Source organism: Eupeodes corollae, chromosome 1, assembly GCF_945859685.1.
Source record: "Eupeodes corollae chromosome 1, idEupCoro1.1, whole genome shotgun sequence".
Lineage (NCBI taxonomy): Eukaryota > Metazoa > Arthropoda > Insecta > Diptera > Syrphidae > Eupeodes > Eupeodes corollae.
The window spans coordinates 172833765-172861676 of record NC_079147.1 but is presented as its reverse complement, the minus strand read 5'-3'; the positions used below and the strand labels follow the sequence as shown (position 1 = coordinate 172861676).

At 31.9% G+C, this 27912-nt stretch overlaps 3 protein-coding genes across 6 annotated transcripts in view; 1 reads left to right on the top strand and 2 right to left on the bottom strand.

Annotated features, from left to right (window-relative positions):
* The window catches only part of LOC129953996 (lysosomal alpha-mannosidase-like), a 424309-nt gene that overhangs the window by 271227 nt on the left and 125170 nt on the right, over positions 1–27912 (top strand). The gene's annotated exons all lie outside the window — the stretch shown is intronic.
* LOC129954004 (transmembrane reductase CYB561D2-like) lies at positions 901–5445 on the bottom strand. Of its 3 annotated transcripts, none has more exons than XM_056067594.1 (4): positions 5259–5445; positions 3390–3840; positions 3130–3322; positions 901–3044 (listed from the first exon to the last, which is right to left on the bottom strand). In XM_056067594.1, the coding sequence occupies exons 2-4, from the start codon at positions 3684–3686 to the stop codon at positions 2731–2733; spliced, it is 804 nt and encodes a 267-aa protein (XP_055923569.1). In that variant the 5' UTR covers positions 3687–3840; positions 5259–5445; the 3' UTR covers positions 901–2730. The 3 variants fall into 3 exon arrangements, with proteins under 3 accessions (XP_055923569.1, XP_055923568.1, XP_055923570.1); XM_056067593.1 differs by having other exon boundaries at positions 3390–3690; positions 5259–5444; XM_056067595.1 differs by having other exon boundaries at positions 3390–3587; positions 5259–5442.
* LOC129954006 (uncharacterized) lies at positions 14808–23153 on the bottom strand. 2 transcript variants are annotated; one of them, XM_056067600.1, is made up of 5 exons: positions 22907–23153; positions 22580–22793; positions 22442–22526; positions 22186–22378; positions 14808–15178 (listed from the first exon to the last, which is right to left on the bottom strand). In XM_056067600.1, the coding sequence occupies exons 2-5, from the start codon at positions 22612–22614 to the stop codon at positions 14901–14903; spliced, it is 591 nt and encodes a 196-aa protein (XP_055923575.1). In that variant the 5' UTR covers positions 22615–22793; positions 22907–23153; the 3' UTR covers positions 14808–14900. The 2 variants fall into 2 exon arrangements, with proteins under 2 accessions (XP_055923575.1, XP_055923574.1); XM_056067599.1 differs by having other exon boundaries at positions 22442–22793.

Genomic DNA, 27912 nt, shown 5'->3' with positions numbered 1-27912 from the left:
TGGATAGTATTGAACGTAGAGCATTTAGATTGATTGGTGATATTACCACCATAAGATCATTTACGTCACTTAAACATCGAAGAAAAGTTTCTTGTCTCAGCCTGTTTTACCGTTATTTTAATGGGTTATGCTCTAGAGAAATAGCCAGTTGCATTCCTCCCCTTAAACAGTTCAACCGTAATACTCGCTCTTCTAGGAATGCTCATCAATATACCCTCAAGCCCATCTTCGGTCGTACTGTCAAGTACAGAGACTCGTTCTTTAGCCGTACTATGCGAATGTGGAATGCATTGCCACACTCTGTCTTTCCCAGCTATTGCAATATTCAGGAATTCAAAACCAATGTGCACCGACATCTCCTTTCAACCCCTCTCTCCCTTTCCTGGTGCTCACACTGTGTCTACATAATAAGGCTAATATATCCCCTTGAGTACTGTTAAGTATAGAGATTCTTTCTTAAATCGCACATCGAGAATGTGGAAAGGTTTAACCAACTCTGTTTTTCCCTCCCATTTTGATGTTCAGAACTTTAAGAGCAATGTGCACCGGTATCTCCTTTTAAATCCTTCTCTATTTTCCTTATGCTCGCACTGTGTTTAAATATAAACATATAAAGGGTACTAACCCCTTGAGTGCCTGTAAATTAGATATACAAAAAAATGTTTGTATCGTCACTGCTACAAGAACTTTTAGACTAACGTAATAGTGGTTCGACGAGCTAAAACCTAAATCAATCAAGAGATCAATTTCTGCCCACGTTAAACGGTTTGAGCGTGTTATTGATCAGCAATTTGTTTGTCCTTACTGCCCCGATTTTTTTTCGTAAAGTATATTGTAGAAAGAGGACAAAAGAAAAAAATGTAAATGCTTTTAATTCTGTATTTCAATGATCAAACCCACAAATGCCTCGTCATGAATAATTATAATAGTATAAATTCCGATCGTTAATTGTGACATCTAATATTAGGAAACATAGTTACCTAATTACATAAGGTGCATTAAAAAGTTATACATACATATGGGTTGGGGTCAAAATTCGGCCGGGGTCAAAATTCTTTTGTCAAAATTCTGCTTTCAAAATTCTGCTTCTCAAAATTCTGCTTTCAAAATTCTGCTTTTCAGAATTCTGTTTTTCAAAATTATGCTTTTCAAAATTCTGTTTTTCAAAATTCTGTTTTACAAAATTCTGGAAATAATAAAAATAAGGTTTGGAAAATGTTAAAAAGCGCGCGCTTTATTTTATTATTTCCAGAATTTTGTAAAATTATCCTCTCGCTTGCGCGAGATGTTTAGACGCAATTAATTTTTGCTGTTTTTGATGTTGGTATTTTTGCTCTATTATCAATTATTGTTTATAATTATTAAAAGACGAAATTTTTATTTTTTTTGTTAAAATTGAAACAAAAACCATGTTAAATTGACTTTTCCGTTAATAAATGTACTATTAAAAAAAAAGCAGTATTAGCAGAATTTTGTTTAAATATAAATTTCCAGAATTTTGAAAAGCAGAATTTTAAAAAGCAGAATTTTGATAAGCAGAATTTTGTAAACCAGACAAAAAAAGCAGAATTTTGAAAAGCAGAATTTTCGTTAAAAAAGCAGAATTCTGAAAAGCAGAATTTTGAAGCCAGAATTTTTACCCGATCCCATACATATGTATATGTATGTTTTCCCGTCATATATAATATATTATTTCTTTAATATGAATATCTTGCCTTAATTCATAAAGGTCTCCATTATTAAACCTGATAAAAGATTTGTGTTTATGTAAAATTACCAGCAAATGATTTCATAATTGTTATCTCATTTAATCGCTTCTGGTGTGGGATCGGTTAAGGTGATTTGCGATAAATAACATTCAAAAACGATCAATTCGATAAATCGATAAATAGAGCTATTTCACTCTTATATATAGAAATAATTTAATATTTCATTGATTTTGTTTGTTTATTCATTCAAATATTATCACAGATGAGAACATTAAACCGACAATTTTCATTTGAAATCACCTACAGAAATAACTAGCTGATGTTGAATTTTTAAAGAAACACTAAATGACTAAATTGAGCTTTTTAGATTAGAACAATGTTTGTTTCTCTGGAAAACATAAAAACAAAGAAAATGCGGCAATTTTGAAAGCGACTTTTTACACTTTTAGTATTGCTACAAAAACTTCGACTTAGTTGGAAATTAACAACGACATTTGCATGTAACGCTAATCATCTTAGCCTATTGCACTCTAAATTAATTATGAACATTTTATTTTAATCATAAAAAATGTACCATTTTGTTGTTATTTTTGAATGAATTTTATGATGAATTATTTATTACCTATGAATGTATGTATATACCTACTCTTTTTATATTCAGTTATACTATCTTTAAAATATTTATTGATTTACTTAACTCATTGAACCATTGTTTTATTATTTGTATTGCTGATTGTCACCCCACAACAGTTTCTAATTATTGTAAAATTAAAATTAAATCACAATGTATCATTCAATACTAACTTTCAAGTTAAAGAATGATAGCTATTATTTATTCCTTTTTTTTTGTATACACTTGCTATTGTACTAGTTTTAAGTTGGAAATGAAAAAATGAATGAATAAAATGTTTCTAATTCTAAATTCTAATTCTAATTCTAATTCTATTACTTTGCAAATGGGTTTGAAAATTAAATTATTTCTGTCGTTATAACTTGAATTAAATTATTTACTATTTCACACCTATTGATAACTTTCTTTGATATTTTTACACTTTTCCCAAAGAGCCTTTAAAGGTCCTAAGCAGCAGCAAATAATCGAAAATATTGTAACAACTTGCATCATAGTTCGGAAACTATCATCGGTTTGGAACATGAAAAATCTCGTCTCATATCCGTAATATTGAGCAACCATCGCCAAAACAAATCCAGATATGCCCAAAAAGTTGTGAACGCTTTTATTTAAGAGCGGTTGAAGTAGACGTTTCAAACTTTGAGAATAGAGAGCACTCAGTCCAGTAAGCATACTCAAACCACAAATGATCATAGCAGCTAAGCCTTAAGTTAGATTTATCAAAAATAAATTAATTAAGGAAAGAGTTTGATTGAGTATTGTTTTTACTATATAAAAGTCTAAACCTACCAACTTTTCCATGGATGGTTGTAAAATGCACGGGTTTTTCAATAATTTTCAAAAGTGCACCCACAATCCCAAGACTGCCACCCAAGGCTTGAAGAACCCAGTGAATTGTGGTTTTTGTCTTCCTCGAATAGTAAAACAACATGACATTTCCATTATAATGTGTCATTAATCCCTCTGCCATTAAAAAGTTGAACTAAAATGAAAAGAACAAAAAGAAAGTTATATATATCACTATCCCTAAACACCTGTGTAATACGTACCCCCAACGTGCAAAGCCATGCATGCAACGCTGTCTTTTTTAAATCCAAGTTAATACACATCCAGCTCATATATATTGTTACGAATCCGATGAAAATATGATTAAGTAAATTCAAGCTAAATTCAAGTCGAAGCCATTTGCTGGTCGTGCGATTTGAGTCTTCAATGGGCATGTTGTTTGTATAACTAATCGATCTTGTCTGTAGAAGAAACGTAGTGTTACTGACTTGACTGTTCTCTGTACTACTGCTGGATTGTCGAGTTTCTGGTTTTATGTCGTCTAATGTTTCGACTCCCATCTGCCTGTATTATATGAATTCTTATCGTAAGACTTTGCTGATAATGTAGGTGTACGTTTTGGTTGACCCCACAGTTATTTGGGAATATTTGCTAAGTGGTACCCTAATCTATTTTCACTCGTGCAATTTAATATTTGCCAAATACCTTCATTCTCTGTCATGAAACTTTTTTATTAGTCACTTAGTTAATATAAAATAAAAATTAAAACTGTCCATCCTCTAATATGTAATTCACCTATCTACGGAATACCAAAGGTCTTGCAAAAATTTCCGCTTTATGTTATCTTTAGAAAATTATGGGCAGTATATAAATGAAAATTACTATTAAAACTATTATGTAGTGGAAGATGCATTAAGTTGTCAGGTAGGTAGAGGGGAACTGCTTAAGGTGACCGAAACAAAGAGATACTTTTTTTCTGAGCATGCATTCGTTCCTGCGATTAATATAATAATTTTTCCAACAACTAATTCATATCTTAGATACTTTTGATTCTTTTTTAAGGCGTTGTTATCAGTAAAATCCTTTAGGAAAACATGTCAGATTCCTGCTATTTCAATTTTAACTGATGAATTTACTGATAACTATAACCGCCCCCTAACATGAACAATATAACACATATTCCAAACTTATTCAACTCAATATTATTTTAAAGGGTTCTTAGATAATATTTTACCTTGTGAACTAAGAACAAAAGCATCACTAGTTCATAAAGAAGATAATGACTTTTCTTAAATTTTTGCTTAACGTTTTGATTTGGATTCCATCAGACGTCAAATCAAGAAATTACCCTACAATAATAAAGGTGTCATATAATTATATAGTACCAAAATAAATATTCCAGTATAGTCCCCCTTTTTTTTCAATGCTTTTTGAACAAAAAAGCCAATAGGTGAACACGATACTTAGGATTAACCGCTGGCGCTGCGTCGCGTCGATTCGATCAAAAAAATTCATGAATTATTTTATTTTCACCTTTGGTGGTATCTTTTACAGCCAAGCAAATAAATAAACTAGATTAGATATGTTTTCATTGCTATGATTCCTAGATTTGCATATTTTTAGATTTTTTTTAGAATACATGACCTTCTACTTTTGAGTTACAAAGTTCAAGAATGTTTATTTAACCACCAGTAGGAGTATCTTTTCGTATATTATTTTAAAATAACAATTAATGTTTAAGAATCTTTCATGATTTTAAAGGAGGTATCTTCATACGTGACTCTAAATTGGTTAATTCAATGAAGATTTTTTTTACGAAAATATTCAAATGCACAGCACAAATTGTTTATATGTTCTTAATAATTATCGGTTAATATTTAAAATTGACTATAATTATACATCACTCATAATAAAGTATTAAATTGGCACGAGCAACATAACACAAAAATTAAGTTTTTTGTTTTTTTTTTTCTGTATAATGTATCAGAAACATGATTCAAAGTTAGATTTAAATTTTTAGGGGTACTTCAATTATTATTATATAAATTATTTGATGAAATTCAATTTTTCAACTTTTTTTCTATTGAAGTACTCCTTTAATATACATATCTTATAATAATATGATAACACACCATGGAAAACAACAATCTATTTGTTTGATGTTTGATATTTTTGTAGTTTTGCCGATTTTTGTACTTTTCTAAATCATTTAACCGTGAAGCTCTATGTAATTTTAGATGTTATATTGAAAAACCTTCATAGTCTTGTACATACGAGTAGATCGAATCTGCATTAAAAAAAGACCGATCTTGATCTCCAACGGAAAGATTAACACTGATTTAAGTTTCGAATTCCGCCCACGATTGAGTTGCAGTAAAAGCTTTTTGCATTAAAAACAAGATTGTATACTGACTTTAGATAAAGCTTATAACTTGTTGTTTTTTATAACATCGAAGTCGAAAACCTTTGCATGCTTGGTTTATCTTTCCAAAGCTTAAGTCCAAATCTTAATTTCGTGTAGCAATGTGAAAAAGAAGTTGAAGGGACAGACACAGGTTCGAAATTAATAATTTGCAGTGTCGATTCGGTTGAATGTTCAAATAAGACAAAACCAATGAGTTGTGAAATTCATTACTTGAAATGTACAATGAATTGAACGCAAAACTTTGTTGAGTAAAGCGAGGTCGAAAAGTAATTTTTAAGGACATCGATCCTAAAAAATGTTCGTGTTCAGTACACTACGCTTCCACCTTGAAATTGTTAATTGAGAGTGTCGAAAATGTCATAAGTTATATGTATATGTTGCATAAAATCATTATTGCAAAATCAGATATCGAATGTTAAGTTTGTGCCTTCCAGTCTTCGAAAAAATCTGTATCGCGTTTAATTAGCCTTTGCCTTCGCATAATTTTATTCTGAATTTCATCCAATCTCATAATGACGTACCGCTTTTTCTTATCACAAACAATAACATAAACCAATGTTTGTTTATTTTTTGTATATATCTTTAAGTGGACTATCGCATTGTGCAGCACGTAGAAATTATCAACAAACTTGATAAAAAAATAAAGTAAAAATTAAAGGTAGATTAAATTCATTTGCTCGTATGGCATAAGGCTAAAGCCATATACACATGTGGTAATATAACCAAGCCATTGGAAATTAAAAAAAAAAAATTAGTAATAACTTGAACGCGTACAGTACCTGGTCATATTATTAGACGCACTGCAGAATTTTTATAATTATTAGATTATACGCCATATTTTTAACGTTCAAGAATGGTTAAATTTGTATGCAAGACGGAGCTTCATGCCGCACAGCCCGGTCCATAAAAACTTATTCGAGGAAAGAAAACATCCCTCTATTAGACTGGCCGGGAAACAGCCCTGATATGAACCCAATTGAAAACGTGTGGGGGCTGATGAGGAGGGAAATAGCTAAAGATGCGGTCACTTATTGAAAGAGTAATTCACGAGTGGAATCACCACCCACAAATGCAGGAAATAGGCAATCATGCATTGACAGTATGCACCGCAGAATCGAGGCTCTTATTAAAGCAGAAAGAGGTTTAACAAAATATTGAAAAAAATTACAACAAAAAAACTGAAAATATTAATTTAAAAAAATAGTTCTTCTAATCTGTTGCTTTATTTCTAGGAAGGAGTTTATATTCTGCATACAAAATAATTTAAATGCATTACAATGATGAACTTGATTGAAAAAGATGGAAGTTAAGATTTTGCATGAAATCTAAAGTGCGTCTAATAATATGGCCGGGGACTGTATGTGTGTTAATTAAAATTTTGTATTTGAATCATTACTTAAAATTATTTCGTAAATAGCAAGACAAAAGAAAAAAACATGAAGTGTCATTTGATAGAAAATTCAATGCACTACTTTAGATCTTCGAGCCTTTATTCTTTATTTTATATTTTATTGTTTATATTTTGTTTCGTTTTCACATATTTGAACTTAGGGTAATATTTTATTTATTGTAAGCAGCCATAGATTAGATACTTAACTAGTACCTTGCATATAGAGGCAAAGTGTAAGGTGTAAACAGTAGTGCGAGTAAAAAGATCATATTTGACACATCTGATTTTATAAGAAAGAATAAATAAAGAAAAACCTATATAGTTGATAATATTAACCCCAAAAGTAATTTTGTGGTTTCTTATTCCATAACTGCTTGAAGTAGTCTCTGCCACTTTCTTTATCTTGAAGACTCTAAAGGTTCAATGAAACTTTTTGCAGAAATTTGATTATATTATTATGAGACCTTCGACAAAATAAATAAATGGTCCGATTTATCGGATTGACAAAGAGTTGAAATAAAAGATTTTTTGAAAGATGTCTGTGCGTGTGTGTGTACGTTTATACGTCCGTACGTTCGCGATATTTTTTTCAAATAAATTTTGTTTTGGTTTTTTTACCATAGCAGTTTAAAAAAAGGGTGACAATTTTGGTTAAATACAAATATTTCGCGAACACTAGAAACTTGAGTTAAATTATTTTATATTATGTATTTTAACGTGATACCAAACAAATATATTTTTGGAAAAAATCTCAACGTTTTTTTATACATCAAAAAACTAAAAAACCTCGAAAATTTAACGAATAAAAAACGATTTTATCTCCAAAACAATTTTTTGCAACGAAAAATAACGTTTTTAATATTTGCTAAAATTTTGAGAAGAATCGAATTGAGAGTTTTTTAAATAAAAAATATAAACCTAAAAGAACATTACTCAAAGAAATTTTTTTACCAACTTTTATAATTTTTTTTTTCTTTTTTGTAAAAAAACTGTCAATTCGATTTTTCTTAAAATTTTTCCTAATGTTGAAACAATGTTTCTTATAAGTGAAATTAGTTGGAAGCCACAATCTCAAATTTTTGAAAAAAAAAATTTCCGTCGAAATTCAATTTTTACCAACTTTGAGTAATGTTTTTTTTAGGTTTTTATTTTTTATAAAAAAAATGTCAATTCAATTTTTGTCAAAATTTTACTGAATGTTGACAACAATAGTTTTGAAAAGATATTTCCGTCGAAATTCAATTTTTACTAACTTTGAGTAGTGTTTTTTTTTTAGGATTTCATTAAAAAAAAAACTGTCCATTAGATTTTTCTCAAAACGTTATGTTTAAAATGTTATTTTTCGTTGCACGAAATTGTTTAGGAGATGAAATCGTTTTATATTCGTAAAATTTTCGAGGTGACAAATTTTTTTTCAGTTTTTTGTGATTTATAAAAGAACTGTTTTATATTTATTTCGTATCACGCTACCAGTTTACTATATAAAATTTAATTCAAGTCTCTAGCGTTTTTGGTTCGTAAGATATTTAGGGTTAACAAACATTTCACGTTTTTTTAAATTGCTACGGTAAGAAAACCACTTACGCAGTTTTTTTGAGAGCCCTTTCTGCATATTTCTGCCTCTTTATCTGTATAACAACATTTATTTGAAGTCGATATCTCTTCTGGTTCTTGAGCTATGGACGACGAAAAAAACGTCACGAACGTACGAACGTACGTACACACGAACGCACAGACAGCTTTCTAAAAATCTTTTATTTCGACTCTATGGACCTTGAATTAAAACGTCGAGAAATGTCAAAGTTAGTAAAAATAGATTTTCGACTCAAATATCTTTTCAAATCTTTGAGATAGTGGCTTTAAACTAATTTTATCATATGAGAAATATTGTAAAATATTCAGTAAAATTTTGAGCAAAATCTAATTGACAGAAAATAAATACCTTACAAAAATTAATAAAAGTTCGTAAAAATTGATTTTCGACTCAAATATCTTTTCAAAAATTTAGAAATAGGCTTCAAATAAATTTTATTTTATTAAAAAAATATTGTTTTCAACATTTAGTATTTTTTTATAATAATCAGTTCATCATAGTCAGTTTTTTCATACAAAATTAAAATCTACAAAAAATAGTACGCAAAATTGGTAAAAATTGATGTATATCAATATCTCGTGTATAATAGAAAACATTGAATAAAAGTTTATTGCATTCATCTAATTTGTTTTTGTTTATATTAGATATAAAGACTTTTCTCGTCAGCAAAAATTGATTTTGAAATTAAAATATTTCATCATATGCAAAATATTGTAGGTTATTTTAAAATATTTTAGAATAATTAAACTGATAACACGCAAACTTACAAACCCTTTTAAGCAAGACAAATTGACAGACGGAATGTGAAGTTTCAGCGTGGTTCGAATCCCACCCTCTTTTTACAATTACAAAAGCTCGGTGATTGCTCTGTGACGTTGTTTATCTGTTATTAATAATTCTAAGAAATATATAAATAAATCCCCGTGCACGGTACTTAACATATACATGCACATCATTACTAAGAAATATATCTGTAGCTTTTTTTTAAAAAAGAACACGATGAATTATAAATAAGTACATTATTTACATATAAAGCTAATTTTTTGTGTATTTGTAGAAAAACTTTAGAAACACATCTGCAGAGCTTTATAGAATAAGTTTGAAATCCAGAAGCGGATGCGTGTGCTTCCCTCCCGGGCAAACCAGCAACCGATACAATTTTAAACCCTTAGGCAACCGTTGAAAAAATGTCTATAATTTAATACTTCAACTCATCATCTGTTTGGCACAGATCAAGAAAGCGGTACAAACTCTTTGGCTGCATACTAATGAAGGAAAGTAGGTGGCGACGATTGCGAGAAAAATGGTCCAAACAATTAATTTTTTTCGATGTTGTGAAATTAAGTTTTTAAATCAGATATCATAACACTTAAACTATTTTTAATACTTCTTTGATCTGTTAATAAGGAAATATATATGTATTTAAAGACAAGGTAAGAGAACTTTAAAGAATTTCCCAAAATAAACGGAAGTTGTAAAGCCAATTTCGTCTATCTTCACAAAAAAAGAGTTTGTAAGCCTTATAAAGTTGGTGGCGCAACAGTCCGTTTGAGAACTAGGGCCTAGTGACTGACAACTCGCAACCATTTCTGTGGGCGAGTACTGTTGTCAAGGATGGAAAGGGAAAAGCCTGTAAGTTTAAGCATCGAAAATCTATTGCGAAGTGATAACAGTTTTCTTCTTATTTTTTTATCGTTTAAATAAGTCGAAAAAAATCATTGTAAAATGGAAATGGGTAAAATAGAGGTTTATCATGAGAAAGGCCTTTCTTATCGCTATGTAGCTCAGAAAATTAACAGAAGCCCAAAGGTAGTTATAAACTATCTAAAAAAACCGTTGTTATATTGAAAAGTAAAAATAAAATCATTAGAAAAGCCTTCCATTCAACACACACTATCTGAATAAGATCAGACATGAAAATGGATTAGAAGTGATCCGAATGACTATGAATCGATTCATCAAAAATGCTAGGAACCTGAAGAGCCTGAAGCTGCAAACGAAAACTCTATTATGCAATGAGCGTAAGCTATAACGACTCAATTTCCTAAGCGTCGAATTTTGATGGTAGCATCTAATGAAAAGATTGCTGAAAAGTGTTCCTTTCAGATCAAAACAAGTCCAGCGTGGATGAACCGTACTTATATGATTTAAGAAATGAAAAGCTAGTCTTAGAACGCCATAGTAGACACAAGGGAGCGAGTTATGGTATGGGGTCTCATATCTTGTTTATGTAAACTCTAAAATGACGGCAGCCTACTACAAAACAATTTTGGACACAGCCTTACTTCAGATATAGGTTAATTTTGGACAGCTCCCGATTATTTTTTAGAAGGACGATGCACCGATTCATACATCTGGTACAGTTTTATACAACGTGGCTGCAAGGTCAACATATACAGCAGATAAAGAGGCCACTGTACTCTAACGATTTCAGTACCATCAAAAATGTATGGGGTTGGTTCACACGAAAGGTTTATGAAGGTGGGGAGCAGTACAGAGAAAAAAGGAGCTAATTGAAGGTACAATTGAGTTCTAGATTACTACTCAATATCCATCATATCAATATATTCAAATAAAATAAAATAAATAATTAATCAAAATAATATATTTATTATTTAAGAACGTTTTTTTTTTAATTTCAAAAGCTTTTTCATCGTTGATAACAGATTTTTAAGAGAAGTTTATAAAAAAATTAATAATATTGAATAAAATACTTGATTTTTTGAAATTCAAATTGATTTACTTAAGTAAATAAAAATACAAAGAGTGGTTCTATATATGTAAAATTAAATTTATTGACAAGATAAATTACCATTCAATAATTAAGATTTCTTTACCATAATTTCATAAACTTGGCAGGTAGTGTTATTAAATCTTTGGTTTATTTAATCATCACGTGATTGCTTGTATGCATTTTGAAGACCGATACGTTCTTGTTGAAAAATTTGTTTTTAATATCACCTTAACTTTACTGTAATGACCTAATGCAATAGCCTCAAAATCTGTCTCTTAATATATGAGATGGTATATCATATTCAATTCACGCTCTGAGACATTATATATTTTTTTGTAATTTATAATAATTGACACTTATATTTAACGTACTATTATGAATGCATGTATATATGTGCTTACTTACTTAAGGTGGCGCTACAGTCCGGGACGGACCTGAGCCTCAACCAACAAGCGTCTTTAGCCAGCTCGGTCCCTAGCTAGCTGTCTCCAGTTTCGCACGCCAAGTTGGTTGAGGTCCTCTCCCACCTGAGTGCGCCACCTGAGTCGCGGTCTTCCTCTACTGCGCCGTCCCTCGGGATTGGATTCGAAGACCTTCCGGGCTGGAGCGTTGATGTCCATCCGCTCTACATGACCTAGCCATCTAAGCCGTTGGACTTTAATTCTGCTAACCAGTAAGTAGACAAAGTCCTTAACTACCTCAAAGTTATAGCTGTCCATGGTGACGTTTTGTCCAAGACGTCGTTGTTCAGTGTCGTTTTTTGATGACAGCATATACTTGGTCTTGTCGTCATTGACCACTAAACCCATCTTCTTTGCTTCCGTCGCAATGCTCAAAAAAGGCTCCACTGACATCACGCTTTGATCTTCCAACTATGTCAATATCATCTGCGTATCCGAGTAATTGGTTGGACCTTCGGAAGATTGTGCCTCTAGTGTTGCCTGTTGAGTTTTGCACAATTCTTTCCAGAACAATGTTGAAGAAGTCGCATGACAGTGCATCGCCTTGTCTAAAACCTTTTTTGACATCAAATGAATCGGTAAGATCTTTTCCGACCTTGATAGAGCAGCGTGCATTCTCCATCGTCATTCTGCACAAACGGATGAGTTTGACAGGGATGCCAAAACTAAACATTGCTCGGTAGAGCTCTTCCTGATAGATGCTGTCATTCGCGGCTTTAAAATCGATAAAGAGATGGTCAGCATCGATTTGAAGTTCCTGGGTTTTTTCCAAGATCTGCCGTAGTGTGAATATTTGGTCGATATTGGACTTTCCTGGTCTGAAGCCACACTGATAAGGACCAATCAGGTTGTTGACGAATGGCTTCAGACCTTCACATAATACGGCAGAGAGGATCTTATACGCAATATTAAGGAGACTAATGCACCTGTAGTTGGCGTTGTTTAAAGGGTCTCCTTTTTTATGTATCGGGCACACATGCTGAGATTCCACTCATCGGGCATGCTTTCTTCCGACCATATTTTGCAGATGAGTTGATGCATGCTCCCTACCAAGTCATCGCCTGCTGCTTTGAATAGTTCAGTAGTGATGCCGTCAGCTCCAGCAGCTTTGTTTGACTTAAGTTTAGATATAGCTATCTTCACTTCGTCAAGGTCGGGTAGGCGGAATTGTTGATCTGCGTCGACGAGGTTGAGTGGTTCTATCTCCCTTACAGAGGAAATCGGTTCGTCATCGCCGTTATATAATTTGGAGAAGTGATCTTTCCATATTCTCAGCATCGACTGCGGTTCTACTACGATGTTCGTCTGATCGTCTTTACAGGATTCGGTTCGTTACGAACCTCATTCCTGTTGTGACATCCCTCTATCTCCTCGATCGCACGCTTCTCATGCTCTCTTTTTTTTCATCTAAGAAGCCGGTGTTCCTCTCTCCTCTTCTGCTCGAAGAGCTCACGAGCAGCTCTAGTCCTTTTGTGCAGCGCCGTTTTGTATCCCTCTTGTTTCGCTGCGTGCGCTTGCCGGCATTCGTCGTCAAACCAGGGGTTTCGCTGTGGTGGCCGTGTGAAACCTAGCACTTCAGAGGCGGCATCTCTGATGGCTGCAAGGCAATGTTGCCACTGGTTTTCAATGCTTAATGCAGGAAGCATAGGACTCCTTAAGAGGTTATTAGAGACTCGATCGGAAAAGGACATGGCAGTCTCTTGCGATTGTAGTCGTCTAACGTCGAATCATCTCACAGTACTTCCGTAGCGGTACCTTGGCTACAACTAGGTAGTGGTCCGAGTCAATGTTGGCCTCTCGGAATGTTCGGATATCTTGGATACTCGAGAAGTCTCGTGCGTCGATCGCAATGTGGTCAATCTGGTTGACGGTTGATTGATCAGGAGATTTCCATGTCCCCTTTTGGGAACTGCGTACTAGCTACCAGCGCAGTACGCTAGTACGCAGCGAAATCGACCAGCCTGAATACGTAGTCGGAGGTGGTGCCGTGCAGGCTGTATCTCCCGATTATGCCACCAAAGATGTCTTCTCTTCCTAGCTTGGCATTAAAATCTCCTAATACAATTTTAATGTCATAGCCAGGGCACTGCTCATATGTCTTGTCGAAGAGCTCGAAGAATATGTCTTTGGTGTCTTCATCCTCTTCTCTGTTGGGGCATGCGCGCATATTAGGCTTATGTTGGCGAATTTAGCCTTGATGCGGATTGTCGTGATGCGCTCGCTCACACTGTTGAAACTCAAGACTTTTTGCCTGAGCCTAGTTCCAACAACAAATCCACACCCAAATAGACGCTGTCTTTGTTCTCGGTAACAGTCGCCGTAGTAGATGTCGATGTCTTTAAATTTGCGTTTGCCCGGTGCATCCCATCGCACTTCTTGGATGGCTGCCTTGCATCAGTTTAGGGCTTCCGCTAATTGTTCGGCTGCACGTGGTCTGTTAAGGGACCTAAAATTCCACGTACATATCCGAAGTTCGTTGTCCTTATTTCGTTTGCGTGGGTTGTCAACAGTGCATCCGTCCGTATCCGAGGCTTGTTGGTGCTTTGAAACTTAAGGTATTTTTTACGTGGCCAGGAAGTCACCCCGACGGCACAACCCCCAACCTGGAGGGCCAGATCCTTAGTATAACTCCCAGAAAGGGAGCCGGATAAACCGCTTCTTACAGGTCTGGGCTCTGAATATGTCGAAGAAGCCCTATAAGGTGTTCACTAAGTAGTTCAACCTTACTGGAACTGTAGACGCCACCGTTGATTCCATCTCGAGAATTCGTCCGCTGCCGCCTGGATAAGGAGAGGTGCCTTAGTGGAAACACCTCTCCCCCCCTCTCTCGTTTGCTGGCCCCAACAACTTTCCACTGGGGTTGGAACCCAATCTCCAGTTGAGGTACTAGGCACCCGATGTTCACGGCGGGGAGGTGAGAGTAGGAGTTGATAGACAAATTGGGTTTTGAGAAAAACCTGTGGACGCTTGTGTTCTCTTGAATGCACATGTCTACCATTTGAACACCATGTGCATATGTGCATCTTTATTTAAATCACATTTGCATGGAAATGTCGGCTTAAAGAAAACAAAAAACATATAAAAAGTATTATTTATTTTTTTAAATACAAAATGTTTTACATATCTTTGGCCATTATATCAGAATTGAGTTTGTTTTTTATTAAAAGAAGTTAAAATTTACTTAACAAAACCATTACCATTGTTTTCATTGGTGATATACAGGAAAGGACTACTATGACTATGACTAAAAATTTAAATAATAATTTCATATCGACATCAACTTTTCTCTTAAAGAAGCTAGTTTCATATCCGGTATATTGTGCCCACATTCCCGCAATAAATACCACTAAACTAATCATTGTGTGGACAACTTTCTTTGGTTCTTCAATAAATAAAGATGCGATTCCAGAAGTAAAACTGAAGAAACATAAGCATGTTGAGAAAAGACCTAAACAAATTAGAAACAAAAACATATGTGGTTAAAAAAGTAGAAATTATTGTAAGCAAACTTAATATTATTGTATTCAATTGTTAAAATGTTGCTAGAAAAATACGACTCAAAGATATCTCAACGAATGCACTTAGTTTTAATTCCACACAATTTGCCATTATGAATATGAAATTAAAAAAAGTATAATTTTTTTCTTATTCTTAACGCTATAAATTCAGATAAATTCTTGAAGATATTTTTTTTGCGCAATTCCAAAAGATTTACCTATGGATATGGTTTTTAAAAACAAAAAATAGTATTATCTTAATAAGTAAAAGTTATAATTTGTTACAATTAAATATGTTGACAAGACATGGCTTGATAGGGAAGATCATCATCTCCAAATTGAAGATCAAGATGACAAAGTTCCAAAAAAGACAAAAAACTGCAGTTTCACAATTTTATAATTTGTACTTCAAGCGGCGCTCTGTTATATCATTACGGACACTTCAAACCCATCTCTTGGCATAAATTGTGCTGATTTATATAAAGCTGTCAAAAGTTTTTGTTATAGCAGATTCTATTTAAAAGTTGAAATAAAAGTTATTTTCTATGCATTTTAAGGGATCGATTCAAAATTCTGGCTTCAAAATTCAGCTTTTCAGAATTCTGCTTTTTTAACGAAAATTCTGCTTTTCAAAATTTTGCTTTTTTTTTGTCTGGTTTACAAATTTCTGCTTTTCAAAATTCTTTAAATTTATATTAAAAAAAATTCTGCTCATTCTGCTTTTTTTTAATAGTATATTTATTAACGGAAAAGTCAATTTAATATGGTTTTTGTTTCAACTTTAACAAAAAAATCAAAATTTCGTCTTTTAAAAATTATAAACAATAACTGAAAATAGAGCAAAAATAACAACAACAAAAACAAAATGTAAACAAAAAATAATGAAGGGATAAGAAAAGACAATAACCATTGTCTAAGACCCTGACTAAGTTTAGAGATCAAAAATTAATTGCGTCTAAACATCTCGCTTTTGCAAGCGAGAGGATAATTTTACAAAATTCTGGAATTAAAACAAAATTTTGAAAAGCAGAATTTTGAAAAACAGAATTCTGAAATGCAGAAGTGTGAAAGCAGAATTTTGAAAAGCAGAATTTTGAAAATAATGCTACAAGATCGATAAAAGTAGTAGCAAGAGGCCTTCACTCTTCATGTGTTGCCAAAGAAATTGTCGAAGACCTTATACAAAAATGAGATAGTAAAAGACTCCACTGGGGTATCAACGACAAAAAAGAGGTCTCGATAAGATTTACAGTATTAAATCAATTATGGGCATAGTTGTCAAAATTGAACCACTGCGAAAGTCGAAAACTGTTCCACAATGTAAGCGCTGTCAAGCCTTTGGGCATACACAAAAATACTGCAATCGCGAGTTCGCTCGTGTTAAATGCGAAGGCAGACATGCAACTAAAAACTGTCCCATGGGCAGAGAACAGAAAGCGAAATGTGTTAATTGTCAAGGCAATCATCCTGCAAGTCACAGAGGATGTCCAGTAGCAAAAAAGTTCCAAGACACAAAAAGAAAAAACAAAACTGGGAACAAGTTTAGAAACTCAACCAACACAAAACCAGTAGTTGAAAGCAAAAAAGTAACGGTCGATAACATTACTAAAAATCAACCGGGAAAAGCAATTGCACTAAGCAAAAGTGATGAAAATAAATCCTATTCCCAGATTGTAAAAAATGTGCGGAAGAATGAGGAAACTTCTATAAAAGAAATGCTGGAACTCATCCTGAAAAGGATTGACTAACAAGATTTAAACATAAAACAGCTAAGTGAAGAAGTCGCTCTTAAAAAACAATGATGGACAGAACACTCAAAATCGCAACATGGAATGCAAACGGTCTTTTACAGCATGTATCAGAACTAAACATCTTTTTAGACATAGAGCATATAGACATTTGTTTGGTGTCCGAAACCCACCTCGCTATTGAACAAAGTCTTGATAATAAATTACCAAACTATACATGTTATCACGCTTCGCACTCAGCTGACAAAGCTAGGGGAGGATCAGCAATACTTATAAAAAAGTGCTTAACACACTATGAAGAACCAAAGTTTACTAAAGAAGACATGCAAGTAACAACAATTAGTATTGGTATAAAAAAGAAAGAATTCAAAATAGCAGCTATATACTGCCCTCCGAGGCGCTCTCCAACTGAAGAAGACTATGCAGAACTCCTACATTTGTTAGGACATAACTTCCTTGTTAGTGGCGACTTCAATGCTAAACACACCCAATGGGGATCTAGGCTCATAACAACTAAAGGTAAACGGCTATACCAAGTAGGCCGAAAATACAACTGCGAATTTTATTCTTCTGGTTCGCCAACATATTGGCCATCTGATACTAACAAAATACCAGACCTTATAGACTTTTTCGTAGTTAAAGGTATTAAACGAAATCATATAAGTGTCGAAGGTAATTACGATTTATCATCAGATCATACTCCAGTAATTTTATCACTGAGCGAAACAGAAATAATAGAAAAAAATAATCCCAAGCTCGTGAATAACAGTACAAACTGGAACGAATTCAGAGACAAACTTGAACATTTTATAAACCTAAGAAGTAGAACAATTTATTGCTGATGTGCAGCAGGCTGCAGAAGAAAGTACTCCAACTATTTCGAATGCGAGAGAAAAAGAAATAAAATATCCTATCGAAATAAAGGAGTTGATATTGGAAAAAAGAAGAGCTAGAAGAAAATGGCAATCCACGAGATTCCCAGATGATAAGGTAGTTTTTAACTGTCTTAACAACGAATTAAAAAAAAGAATCTGTGAGTTTAAAAATGATTCACTAAGTAGATTCCTGAAAAGTCTGACGACGGATGCTTCTACAGAATACTCCTTATGGAAAGCAGCTAAGCGCCTAAAAAGACCTCAGACACAAAACCCGCCGATAAAATCTCAAGATGGTAAATGGATCGGAAACCCGAAACAAAAGGCTGATCTCTTCGCTGAACATCTCGCGAATGTTTTCAAGCACAGCTACAGATCCCTTACAGTTTGTTGACAGAAACGACGAATGTGAAATACCTTTTGTCACGCTCAAAAAAGTAAGAAGCATGTGTCAACATAAGTTGTCAACCAAAAAATCACCAGGGTACGATCTTATAACTGCTCAGGCTCTGAAAGAAATGCCTCTTATAGCCTTCAAGAAACTCCAATTTATAATAAACGCATGCCTTAAACTAAGATATGTGCCACATCATTGGAAAATTGCGGAAGTCATTGTTATACCTAAACAAGGTAAGCCACCAACAGAAGTTACATCTTACAGACCAATATCGCTTATACCAATCATGGCAAAAGTTTTTGAAAAACTGCTACTGAAAAGGCTTAGCAAAATAATTGAAGAAAGAAGACTAATTCCGAGCCATCAGTTTGGATTTAGAAATAAACATTCCACGATAGACCAAGTGCATCGAATTACGGATGTTGTGGAAAAGGCACTTGAAGAAAAACAAGTATGCTCGTCTGTATTCTTAGATGTTGCTCAAGCTTTTGACAAGGTTTGGCACTCGGGACTTGATTACAAACTGCATAGGGACTTCCCCAGGCAGTACTATGAAATACTGAAATCCTACGTTACGAACCGACTCTTTAGAGTACGGTACGACCAAAATTACTCGGAACTTAAGAAAATTGAAGCCGGTGTACCACAAGGAAGTGTCCTAGGACCAACCCTGTATCTGTTATATACAAGGGATATTCCAGTGGACATCAACGCTATCATGGCCACCTTTGCTGATGATACTGCAATATTGGTGACAGATAAATCCGTTACGAAGGCTACACAAAAATTTCAAAATGCAGTCGATAAAGTTAGTGATTGGACGCACAAATGGCGTATCAAATTAAACGAAACAAAATCGACGCATATAAAATTTACAAACAAAAACATAAACAATGTTCCAATTTTTATAAACAGTACAGAAGTACCTTACTCCAATACCGCCAAATACCTTGGAATGAATTTGGATGCAAAGCTTAAATGGAAAGAACACATCAAAAAGAAAAGAGAAGAACTAAACTTGAAGTACAGAAAAATGTACTGGTTAATAGGAAAGAACTCTGACCTATCTATCCAGAACAAACTAATGTTATATAAGCAAGTATTGAAACCCGTTTGGACATATGGCATCCAACTATGGGGCTGTACAAAGAAAACAAATGCTGAACCCATCCAAAAATTCCAAAGCAAGGTCCTTCGTGGAATAATAAATGCCCCTTGGTATATAAGAAATAGCGATCTACATCGTGACCTTCAAATTGAAATGGTTACAGAAGTGGTTAAGAAACACGCTGTATCACACAATCAGCGACTGCAAAGTCATACTAACTCTGAAATGGAGACCGTATTAAATGTACGAGACAATGTTCGGAAATTAAGAAGAACCAAGCCTCATGAGCTGATGGGCTAAAAGCTACGGGAAAGTGTTATAACCTTAAACTTCCCCCAATGCGATTTATAAAAATTAAGAAATTAAGAAATAAAAATCATTTGTCGATCTTTCATAGATTGGTCCTGATTCACCGGTGGTTTAAGTGCGGTAAGAGTCCCACACTACTCGGTACCGATTCTTCTTGAACGGGTTAAACAGTTTGTATTGTGTATGTGTTGTGAAATTTTAAAATGTAATGCTAAGTCTTACCGTTTTTTTTTGTTTAGATCAACAAAAAAATGAAAACGAATTATGGTCTGTTGCAAAAAGAAAATTATTGTAAACTAAAAGTTTGTTTCTTTGAATCTTTTTTTTTCCATATCTTAAATAAACATTAAGAAACAATTTTTAACATTAGCACACACATTGATTAATTAATGATAATAAATATATATGTTTTATAAGATCGACATGGTACACACTGTATTCTGTATACAAAATAAATAAACAATTTGCTAGCTAAGCAATGAAAATAGTTTAATTTTTAAATTAAATAAACAATAGTTTCTAACGAATCATATAAAAGTACATATGTACATACATGTGATGTACCTCTACACAATTATTGCTCCAGACAGCTTAAATGTTACAGTATCTTAATGTGTTATTTATTTAATTTGAACGTTTATATATAGTATACCTAGAAATAGGTAATTGTTTGAAGCATGAAAGGTGTAACATTTTTATTTCAAAAAAGTTCTCACTAAAAATCAGATTGTGCTTAAGTTTGGGTATTCATACAAAATTACTTGCATGGCCGACTACGCAAAATACTATAAAACATTCCTTTAAGACATTGTCATGCAAAAAATACTAATATTTCTAATAAAAAAAATCTACCAAAATTTAATCATACAATTGTATTAATTGTTGTTTGTAGGGCGATCTATATATATAGAAAATTTAAGCAAACATTTAAATACTAATGAGGTAATCGTTGATAGAAATGATCACAAATATGACACTTAGAGTACGCCTTCACATTATTATATCTTATTTTTTAAATAGTACAACTATTGGATTTGTGAACAAATGATGTTTTAATTAAAAATGGCATATGGACGACAGGGACGGTACGAGTTTTATAGTTTCAAGAATTGATATATGTTGTGTGACTATTTTAGTGAACATTTTTAACAAAAACCAATTTGATTGCACTTCATAATGTGTCTGCGAAAGTACTTGCATCTAATTTCTTCATAAAAGCTTTATTTGTATTTAAAATTTTGCACAAAACTATTTAAAATTAAACCAATTTTAAATGCATTTTGACTTTAATTTATCCAAAGATTGTATCGAATAAAGACTGTGACACAGAAAGAGAACCTATAAGCTGAATGAGGACAGCTTTAGATTTAATCTTATAATGGAACCTTGATCATTTTTGCCTTTTACCTTAAAAGTGTAGTAATTTAGAATTTAACCAACAATAGGCTTGTGATGAGTTTTGCAAAGATTGCAAGTTATAGTTACACTTATGTTTATTACATATATCTTCCAAAATGTAATTTTCGTGCCTATAGAAAGTTCTTTTTTTTTTCAAATATTTCAATTATTATCAATATTCCAGCACCTTGATTATAAACTTCTGGTAAAATCCACAGCATCAATAAAAACAGCATTAACAAGCAGTAACTTGCAGCTGACAATAGACAAAAAGATATATCAGGAAAAATTGCCCCGTACACCACTCCTAGGAGTATACCGCTTAAATTATTATAAGCATCAACTATTATTTCTGGACTTTTAAATTTGACTGCGTTTTTATGGTTTTGGTGATACGTGTTTTCGAGAAAGAGTTTAAAATTATTGAAATTCAGTCAAAATTCTGTTAATTTTGTTTCTATTTATGGAATATGTATGCACAATTATTGAAATGGAACAAGTTTTTGAAATAAAATATAAACAAACACAAATATGCAAGATATCGAAAAATACTGACGCAAAATTTAAAACGATTTAGTAAACTGTTCAATCTATTTACTAAGTTAAAAGATTTAGTTAATTTTAAACAGTTTTAAAGTATTAATATCTCTTAACAATTCGATGGCTATTTTAATTTTTAGGAAATTTGCTAGGTCCATGTGACATCTTGTACAATTAATCTTATAAGAGCAGTGAATGGAATGGTCCAGTCTTTTATGGAAAGTCGAATTAGGTTCGTTTCAGTTTGTTTTGTTTGTTTACTTTCGCGAACTGTCACTATTTCGACATGTAAAAGCTGATAAGCAATTTACAATTTTGAATTCGGTACTTAATTGCTTAATATTTAGCAAATTGCTGTTTAGTATAATAACTTAGTAAAGTAGCTTTTAAGAATGAGTTCTTTAAAATTTTACTCCAATATTTTAAACCAAAAAGAAAAATATTTACACCAAGTTCTATATAAAATAACAATGTTTTCTTAATTTCACGTTCATAAATTTTGCCTTTAAAATATTACTTTAATTGGTGAACTTTGTATTATTTTTATTGGAAAATAAGTTGTTAATGTTCTTCAGATACTTACCAATTTTTCCATGAAAAGTTGTGAAATGCCTTTTAACTTCAAGAAATTTCTGCAAACTTCCAATCATCCCCATCAGCCCACCAATCGCAGATAGAATCAAATGAATTGTTGTTTTAGTGTAATTGTCGAACGGATGAGTAAGCACATTACCTTCATAGAATGTCATCATTCCTTCGGCCATTAAACAACAATACTATGGATAAAAATACATGCTTTAGTGTTTTGAGTTAATTAACTTAAATCTACGATAACTTACACCAATCGAGCAAAACCATGCATGGAATGCAGTCTTCTTAAGTTTTAACTTAAAACACATATAACTCATATAGACAGCTACAAAACTAATAAACATGTGAATGAAAATATTTACAAAAAGCGCCAAAAATTGACCCACACTTGGTGGTGAATAGCTTGGGGCCGAATAAACATCTTCGATGTTGCATGTATTTGTCATTTTAAATCACTCCAAACTAAAATCAATTTTGAAATTGAAATGCAAATAATATTCTGTTTCTTTGAAAAGCGTTTTGAATATGTTTAAGATGTTACTGGTTCTAGCCAAAAACTATAGTAAAGCTCGGAGAAATAATTCATCGCTGTCCAAGCAGCTGAAATAAAAAATTCGATATTATTAATCAAAAGTGATAAGGCAAAAATTTGTTGATAATATTTGATTTTCATTTAAAGAACATAGATATTGTATACACACATGGGCTATTACCTTTTAATTTGGAACACTATAGGAATCATTTGTTTGCAAACTAAAATCTCAAATGACGATGTTTTTTTTTATCATTTTGGGCAGATAATAAAATGATTTGAGGTAGAAAATTTTGGATTCATAATATATAATCACGAAAAGTTCTTTTTATTATGATAAAAAGCGGATAAAGATTTCTCATGCTAAAGCTTTCTCAAAGCGATCCGTAAACACTGATAGAACTGTATCTGTAGCAGCAAACTAACCAAGTGATGTAATAGTATTGTTTAGAACTTTAGGCTACACTCGGGTTCGTCATGAAATTCGTAATTATTAAAGTCAAAAAGCTTTCGCATTCAAACGTTGTTGTTGAAATTTAAAGGCAAGTTTAACACGTCTACACTTTGAAAATTTGTAATCTTTTCTACGTACGAGTATAGTAAAATTGCTTTTATCTTACATTATTATTATTATTATTATTATTATTATTATTATTATTATTATTATTATTATTATTATTATTATTATTATTATTATTATTATTATTATTATTATTATTGTTATTATTATTATTATTATTATTATTATTATTGTTATTATTATTATTATTATTATTATTATTATTATTATTATTATTATTATTATTATTATTATTATTATTATTATTATTATTATTATTATTATTATTATTATTATTATTATTATTATTATTATTATTATTATTATTATTATTATTATTATTATTATTATTATTATTATTATTATTATTATTATTATTATTATTATTATTATTATTATTATTATTATTATTATTATTATTATTATTATTATTATTATTATTATTATTATTATTATTATTATTATTATTATTATTATTATTATTATTATTATTATTATTATTATTATTATTATTATTATTATTATTATTATTATTATTATTATTATTATTATTATTATTATTATTATTATTATTATTATTATTATTATTATTATTATTATTATTATTATTATTATTATTATTATTATTATTATTATTATTATTATTATTATTATTATTATTATTATTATTATTATTATTATTATTTTTATATTAGCTTTTTATTGTCTTATCATTTTAAATACATCTATTAATACAATTTTTAAGTTTTTTAATTAGAATTTTTACAATTATTTGATAGAATGATACAAATTATAAATATAGAATTATTAATTAGATAATGGAAAAGTATGATAATTGATATTTTAAAGTTTGGTTATTTATTTTTTTCAATTTTTATTATTAGTTTTTGGCGTAAGCCTCCCAAAAGCGGCCCATAGGTCTCGACTTTTCGGCTCACTGTACCAATTTTCGTTTATTTGGCAAAAATTGTGGCTCCATCTCTTGTTCGGGCGGCCTGTTCGTCTCTTGCTTTCCGGTCTCCATTTTGTTGCCAGCTTTATCCATCTTTGATCCTGTAGTCTTGAAATATGTCCTATGTCCTGCCCAACACAATTTTTGTCTTTTGGTTCTATTTATCACGTCAATTATTCTAGTACTGTTTCGGATGTCTTATCCTTTCGCTAAGTCTTATTCTGAGGATTTTTCTTTCCATTTTGGATTGACAGATCCTTGTCTGGTCAAGAGATTTCGTAGTCAAGCTCAGGGTTTGTAGTCCATAAGTAAGCAACGGCAAAATAGAGAAGGCGAAGAGATATTTTCGTGTTTCTGCACTTTGGTCCAGTTCTAAAATCGGTTTGAGGCTCCAGAATTGATTCCAGTTGTTTGTGATGCGTCTGTTGATTTCTTTTTTCTCTTGGTCCTTAAAAGATTTTAGTTGTCCCAATTATATGTAGTCCTCTATGTATTCTATTTTTTCATGGTCAAGAATTATATCTTCTCTGATGTGTTTGAAAAATATAATCTAAGACTGCACTAAATACATAGTGGTGGTGAAAGCGGGTCTCCTTGTCGGACGCCTCTTGTTATTTTAAGTTTACGTCCTATACTCTCTGTTTTTATTTGTGCTACATTATTAACTTCCCATAGGAAGTTATTGTAATGGGTCCGATTTGTTAAATTGAAAATTTTGACATTTCTTGACGTTTCAAGGTCCCCGTACTTTCGTACGTCCGTACGTTCGCGACGTTTTTTTCGTCGTCCATAGCTCAAGAAAACTCTAGCTCTTTTCAAAACTTTGAGATATTGGCTTTAATTTACTTTTATCTTTCAAAAAAATATTGTTGTCAACATTCAATAAAATTTTGAAAAAATCGAATTGACAGTTTTTTACAAAAAATTAAAAACCGAAAAAAAATTTACAAAAATTGGTAAAGATTGATTTTCGACTCAAATATCTTTCCAAAAATTTGAAATATTGGCTTCCAACTAATTTTATCTTATAAGAAATATTGTTTTCATCATTCGATAAAATTTTGAAAAAATCGAATCAACAGTTTTGTTTACAAAAGATAAAACTCTAAAAAAAAAAAAACAATACTAAAATTTGTTAAAAATTTACTTTCGACTCAAATAGCTTTTCAAAAATTAAAAATATTGGCTTCAAATTTATTTTATTTCACAGAAAATATCGTTTTAGATATTCAGTAATTTGTATATAAAAATCCAACAGTCCGTTTTTTCATAAAAAATAAAATCTACAAAAAATAGTACGCAAATTTGGTAAAAATTAATACGAGTACATAAAGACAAATTTTTAAGCAAGACAAATCTACAGACGGGATGGGAAGTTATCAGTGTGGGTCTTTTTTTTGTATATGTTTTTGGTAGTCCTTATAACGTTTGGGTCCATATTTTGAATTTCTAACGATGTCCATATTGTATCGTGTTCAACGCTGTCAAATGCTTTCCTGAAGTCTATGAATAAAAAGTATATTGGTTGTTGAAATTCATTGAACTTTTCTATTAGTCTATTCATCGTCTGCAGGTGGTCTGTTGTTGAGAAACCTTCTCTGAATCCAGCTTGTTCGCTAGGTTGTTTTTTGTTAAAATATTGTTTGATGTTCGTGTAGATTGTTTTTGAAAACAGTTTATAAATTGTCGAAATGTTACTTATAGGTCTATAGTTGTTCAAATCGTCTTTTTTTTTCCTTTTTTACGTATAAGTGTAACGGTTGTTTCTCTCCATTATTGCTTAGGGATTTGCTGAGTTCTTATGATTTCGTCCTTTTAAACCGTCTATGGTCCTTTCAATATTTTCTTTGCTGAACATGGGAGTTTGCGTTGTTAATAGATCGATATCTATGTTTTCAATATTTTCTTTTTCAGTTATATGCTTGGTCGAGGAGAATAGTTTTTCGAAGAACTTAGTAGCATTTTCGTTTAACTCTTTTCTATTTGTTATATTGTTTGCATTTTGGCGTTTAAAGTTTATAATCCATTCCTGTTGACTGTTAAGTAATGATTTTGTTTTCCTTACCTATTGGTTTTGTTTGTCTAATCTTATCTCTAGCTATTGTTTCGTTGAACTTGTTGATATCTTTAATTATTTCTGGTTTGACAGTTTTCGTAATTTTTTTAGTTCAGTTTTTTTTTTGGTCAAGTAATTGTTGCTTGGTTCGTAGAGTATCTCTTCTTGAGATTAAGATTTTTGTATTGTTGGATAATTTATCTTTTGATGTTTTGGTGTCCATAATTGATATGTTTGCAGAGTTTTTTATGATTCTTTCTAATTCGTCATATGTGTTTTGTATGTCACGATTTGAGGTTGATAATTGATTTATCTTTGCTTTCAATGTTTGGTTATAATCTACTATTTTTTGGTCGGGAATCATTTTTGGGATGAAATGGACTTATCAGTTTCTTTTCAGTGCCTTATGGCTTATAATGATTTCTGTTCTTACTAATCTGTGGTCACTGTTGAACTTTAAGTTGTTGAGCACGGATATGTCTTTGACTGTCTCAATTTTGTTTGTCAGAATCAGGTCTATTTCATTTTTAATTTTACCATTCGGTGATATTCACGTCCATTTTCTGTTGTCCTTTTTCTTGAAAAACGAGTTACGAGATTTCAAATTCATCTCTTCGATCCATCTTATCACCCTTTCTCCTATTTCGTTTCTCTCTCCATATCCGTAGGGTCCTATTGTTTTCTTTTCTTGTTCGTTTTGTCTCTTTCCAAGCTTAGCGCTAAAGTCTCCAATCACATACATTACTTCTGATTTGTTATTTGTATATATTTTCTCTAAGTTGTTGTAGGACCTTAGCATCTCTTCGTCATCAGCTTTTTCTGTTGGTGCATATACTTGAATAATCAAGTACTTTTTTAATAAGGAATCTAACACCGTAGAGACCTTTGTTTCTCCTACGTAGCAAAAGATATCATGTACATTATTTATTATTTTTTGTCCTAGTAATTTTGTTTCTGATAGTCCTATAAAGTCCCATTTAATTTTCTACAGGTCTTATCTCAATTCTTCCTGTTTCTCATCTGAGGAAAGTGTCCTGACATTGGAAGTACAGATCTTTAGAGTCCCGTGTTGGTTCTTGTGGGTACAGTTTTCTGTGTCATTGTTCTTATATGAGAGGTGTTGATCTACTCTTCCCACGGTGATCAACCGGGTTCGGAAGGATTTTTGTTGTATTGTAGTTGAATGTGAGTTTTGGTTATGTCCGATATTTAATGTTGATGCATGGTGTTCATTTTTCGTCTGACTATTGTTAAGTAGGAATTGCTATTTGTTGTTATATGCTTTGTTTTGTTGTTTTGAGGTTTGTGGGTCATTGAATTTTTCTAAAAATTCGTTAGCGGTTTTTATAGTAAGAAATTTTCTTATTGGTTTTGTCGGTTCTTTTTTGGGGTTCATTTCGGGTGATCCTATTATAACAGATTTTGTCTTATTACTGTTTATTTGTTTGTTCTTTGTATCGTATTCTTTTCCTTGGATTTTCTTGTTCGTTTCCTGTCCAAACTTTCTTTCCTTCTCTCTTAAACTGTAACAGTTTTGGGATAAGAGGTTTCCGAGCTTCAACCATTGATCTTGGAAGATCTTCCGTCATAGTAAAATTTGCCCCCAACTTTTTTCCCAAT

Bases quoted from the DNA above. Each gene is read 5' to 3' on its own strand.
- LOC129954004 (XM_056067594.1), bottom strand. From the start codon at position 3,686: ATGGGAGTCGAAACATTAGACGACATAAAACCAGAAACTCGACAATCC. The intron at 3,323-3,389 runs GTACGTATTACA...TTTTCATTTTAG, and splicing joins CATGGCTTTGCACGTTGGGG to TTCAACTTTTTAATGGCAGA. The intron at 3,045-3,129 runs GTAGGTTTAGAC...ATCTAACTTAAG, and splicing joins AACCATCCATGGAAAAGTTG to GCTTAGCTGCTATGATCATT.
- LOC129954006 (XM_056067599.1), bottom strand. From the start codon at position 22,639: ATGACAAATACATGCAACATCGAAGATGTTTATTCGGCCCCAAGCTAT. The intron at 22,379-22,441 runs GTAAGTTATCGT...TTTTATCCATAG, and splicing joins CATGGTTTTGCTCGATTGGT to TATTGTTGTTTAATGGCCGA. The intron at 15,179-22,185 runs GTAAGTATCTGA...TAATTTGTTTAG, and splicing joins AACTTTTCATGGAAAAATTG to GTCTTTTCTCAACATGCTTA.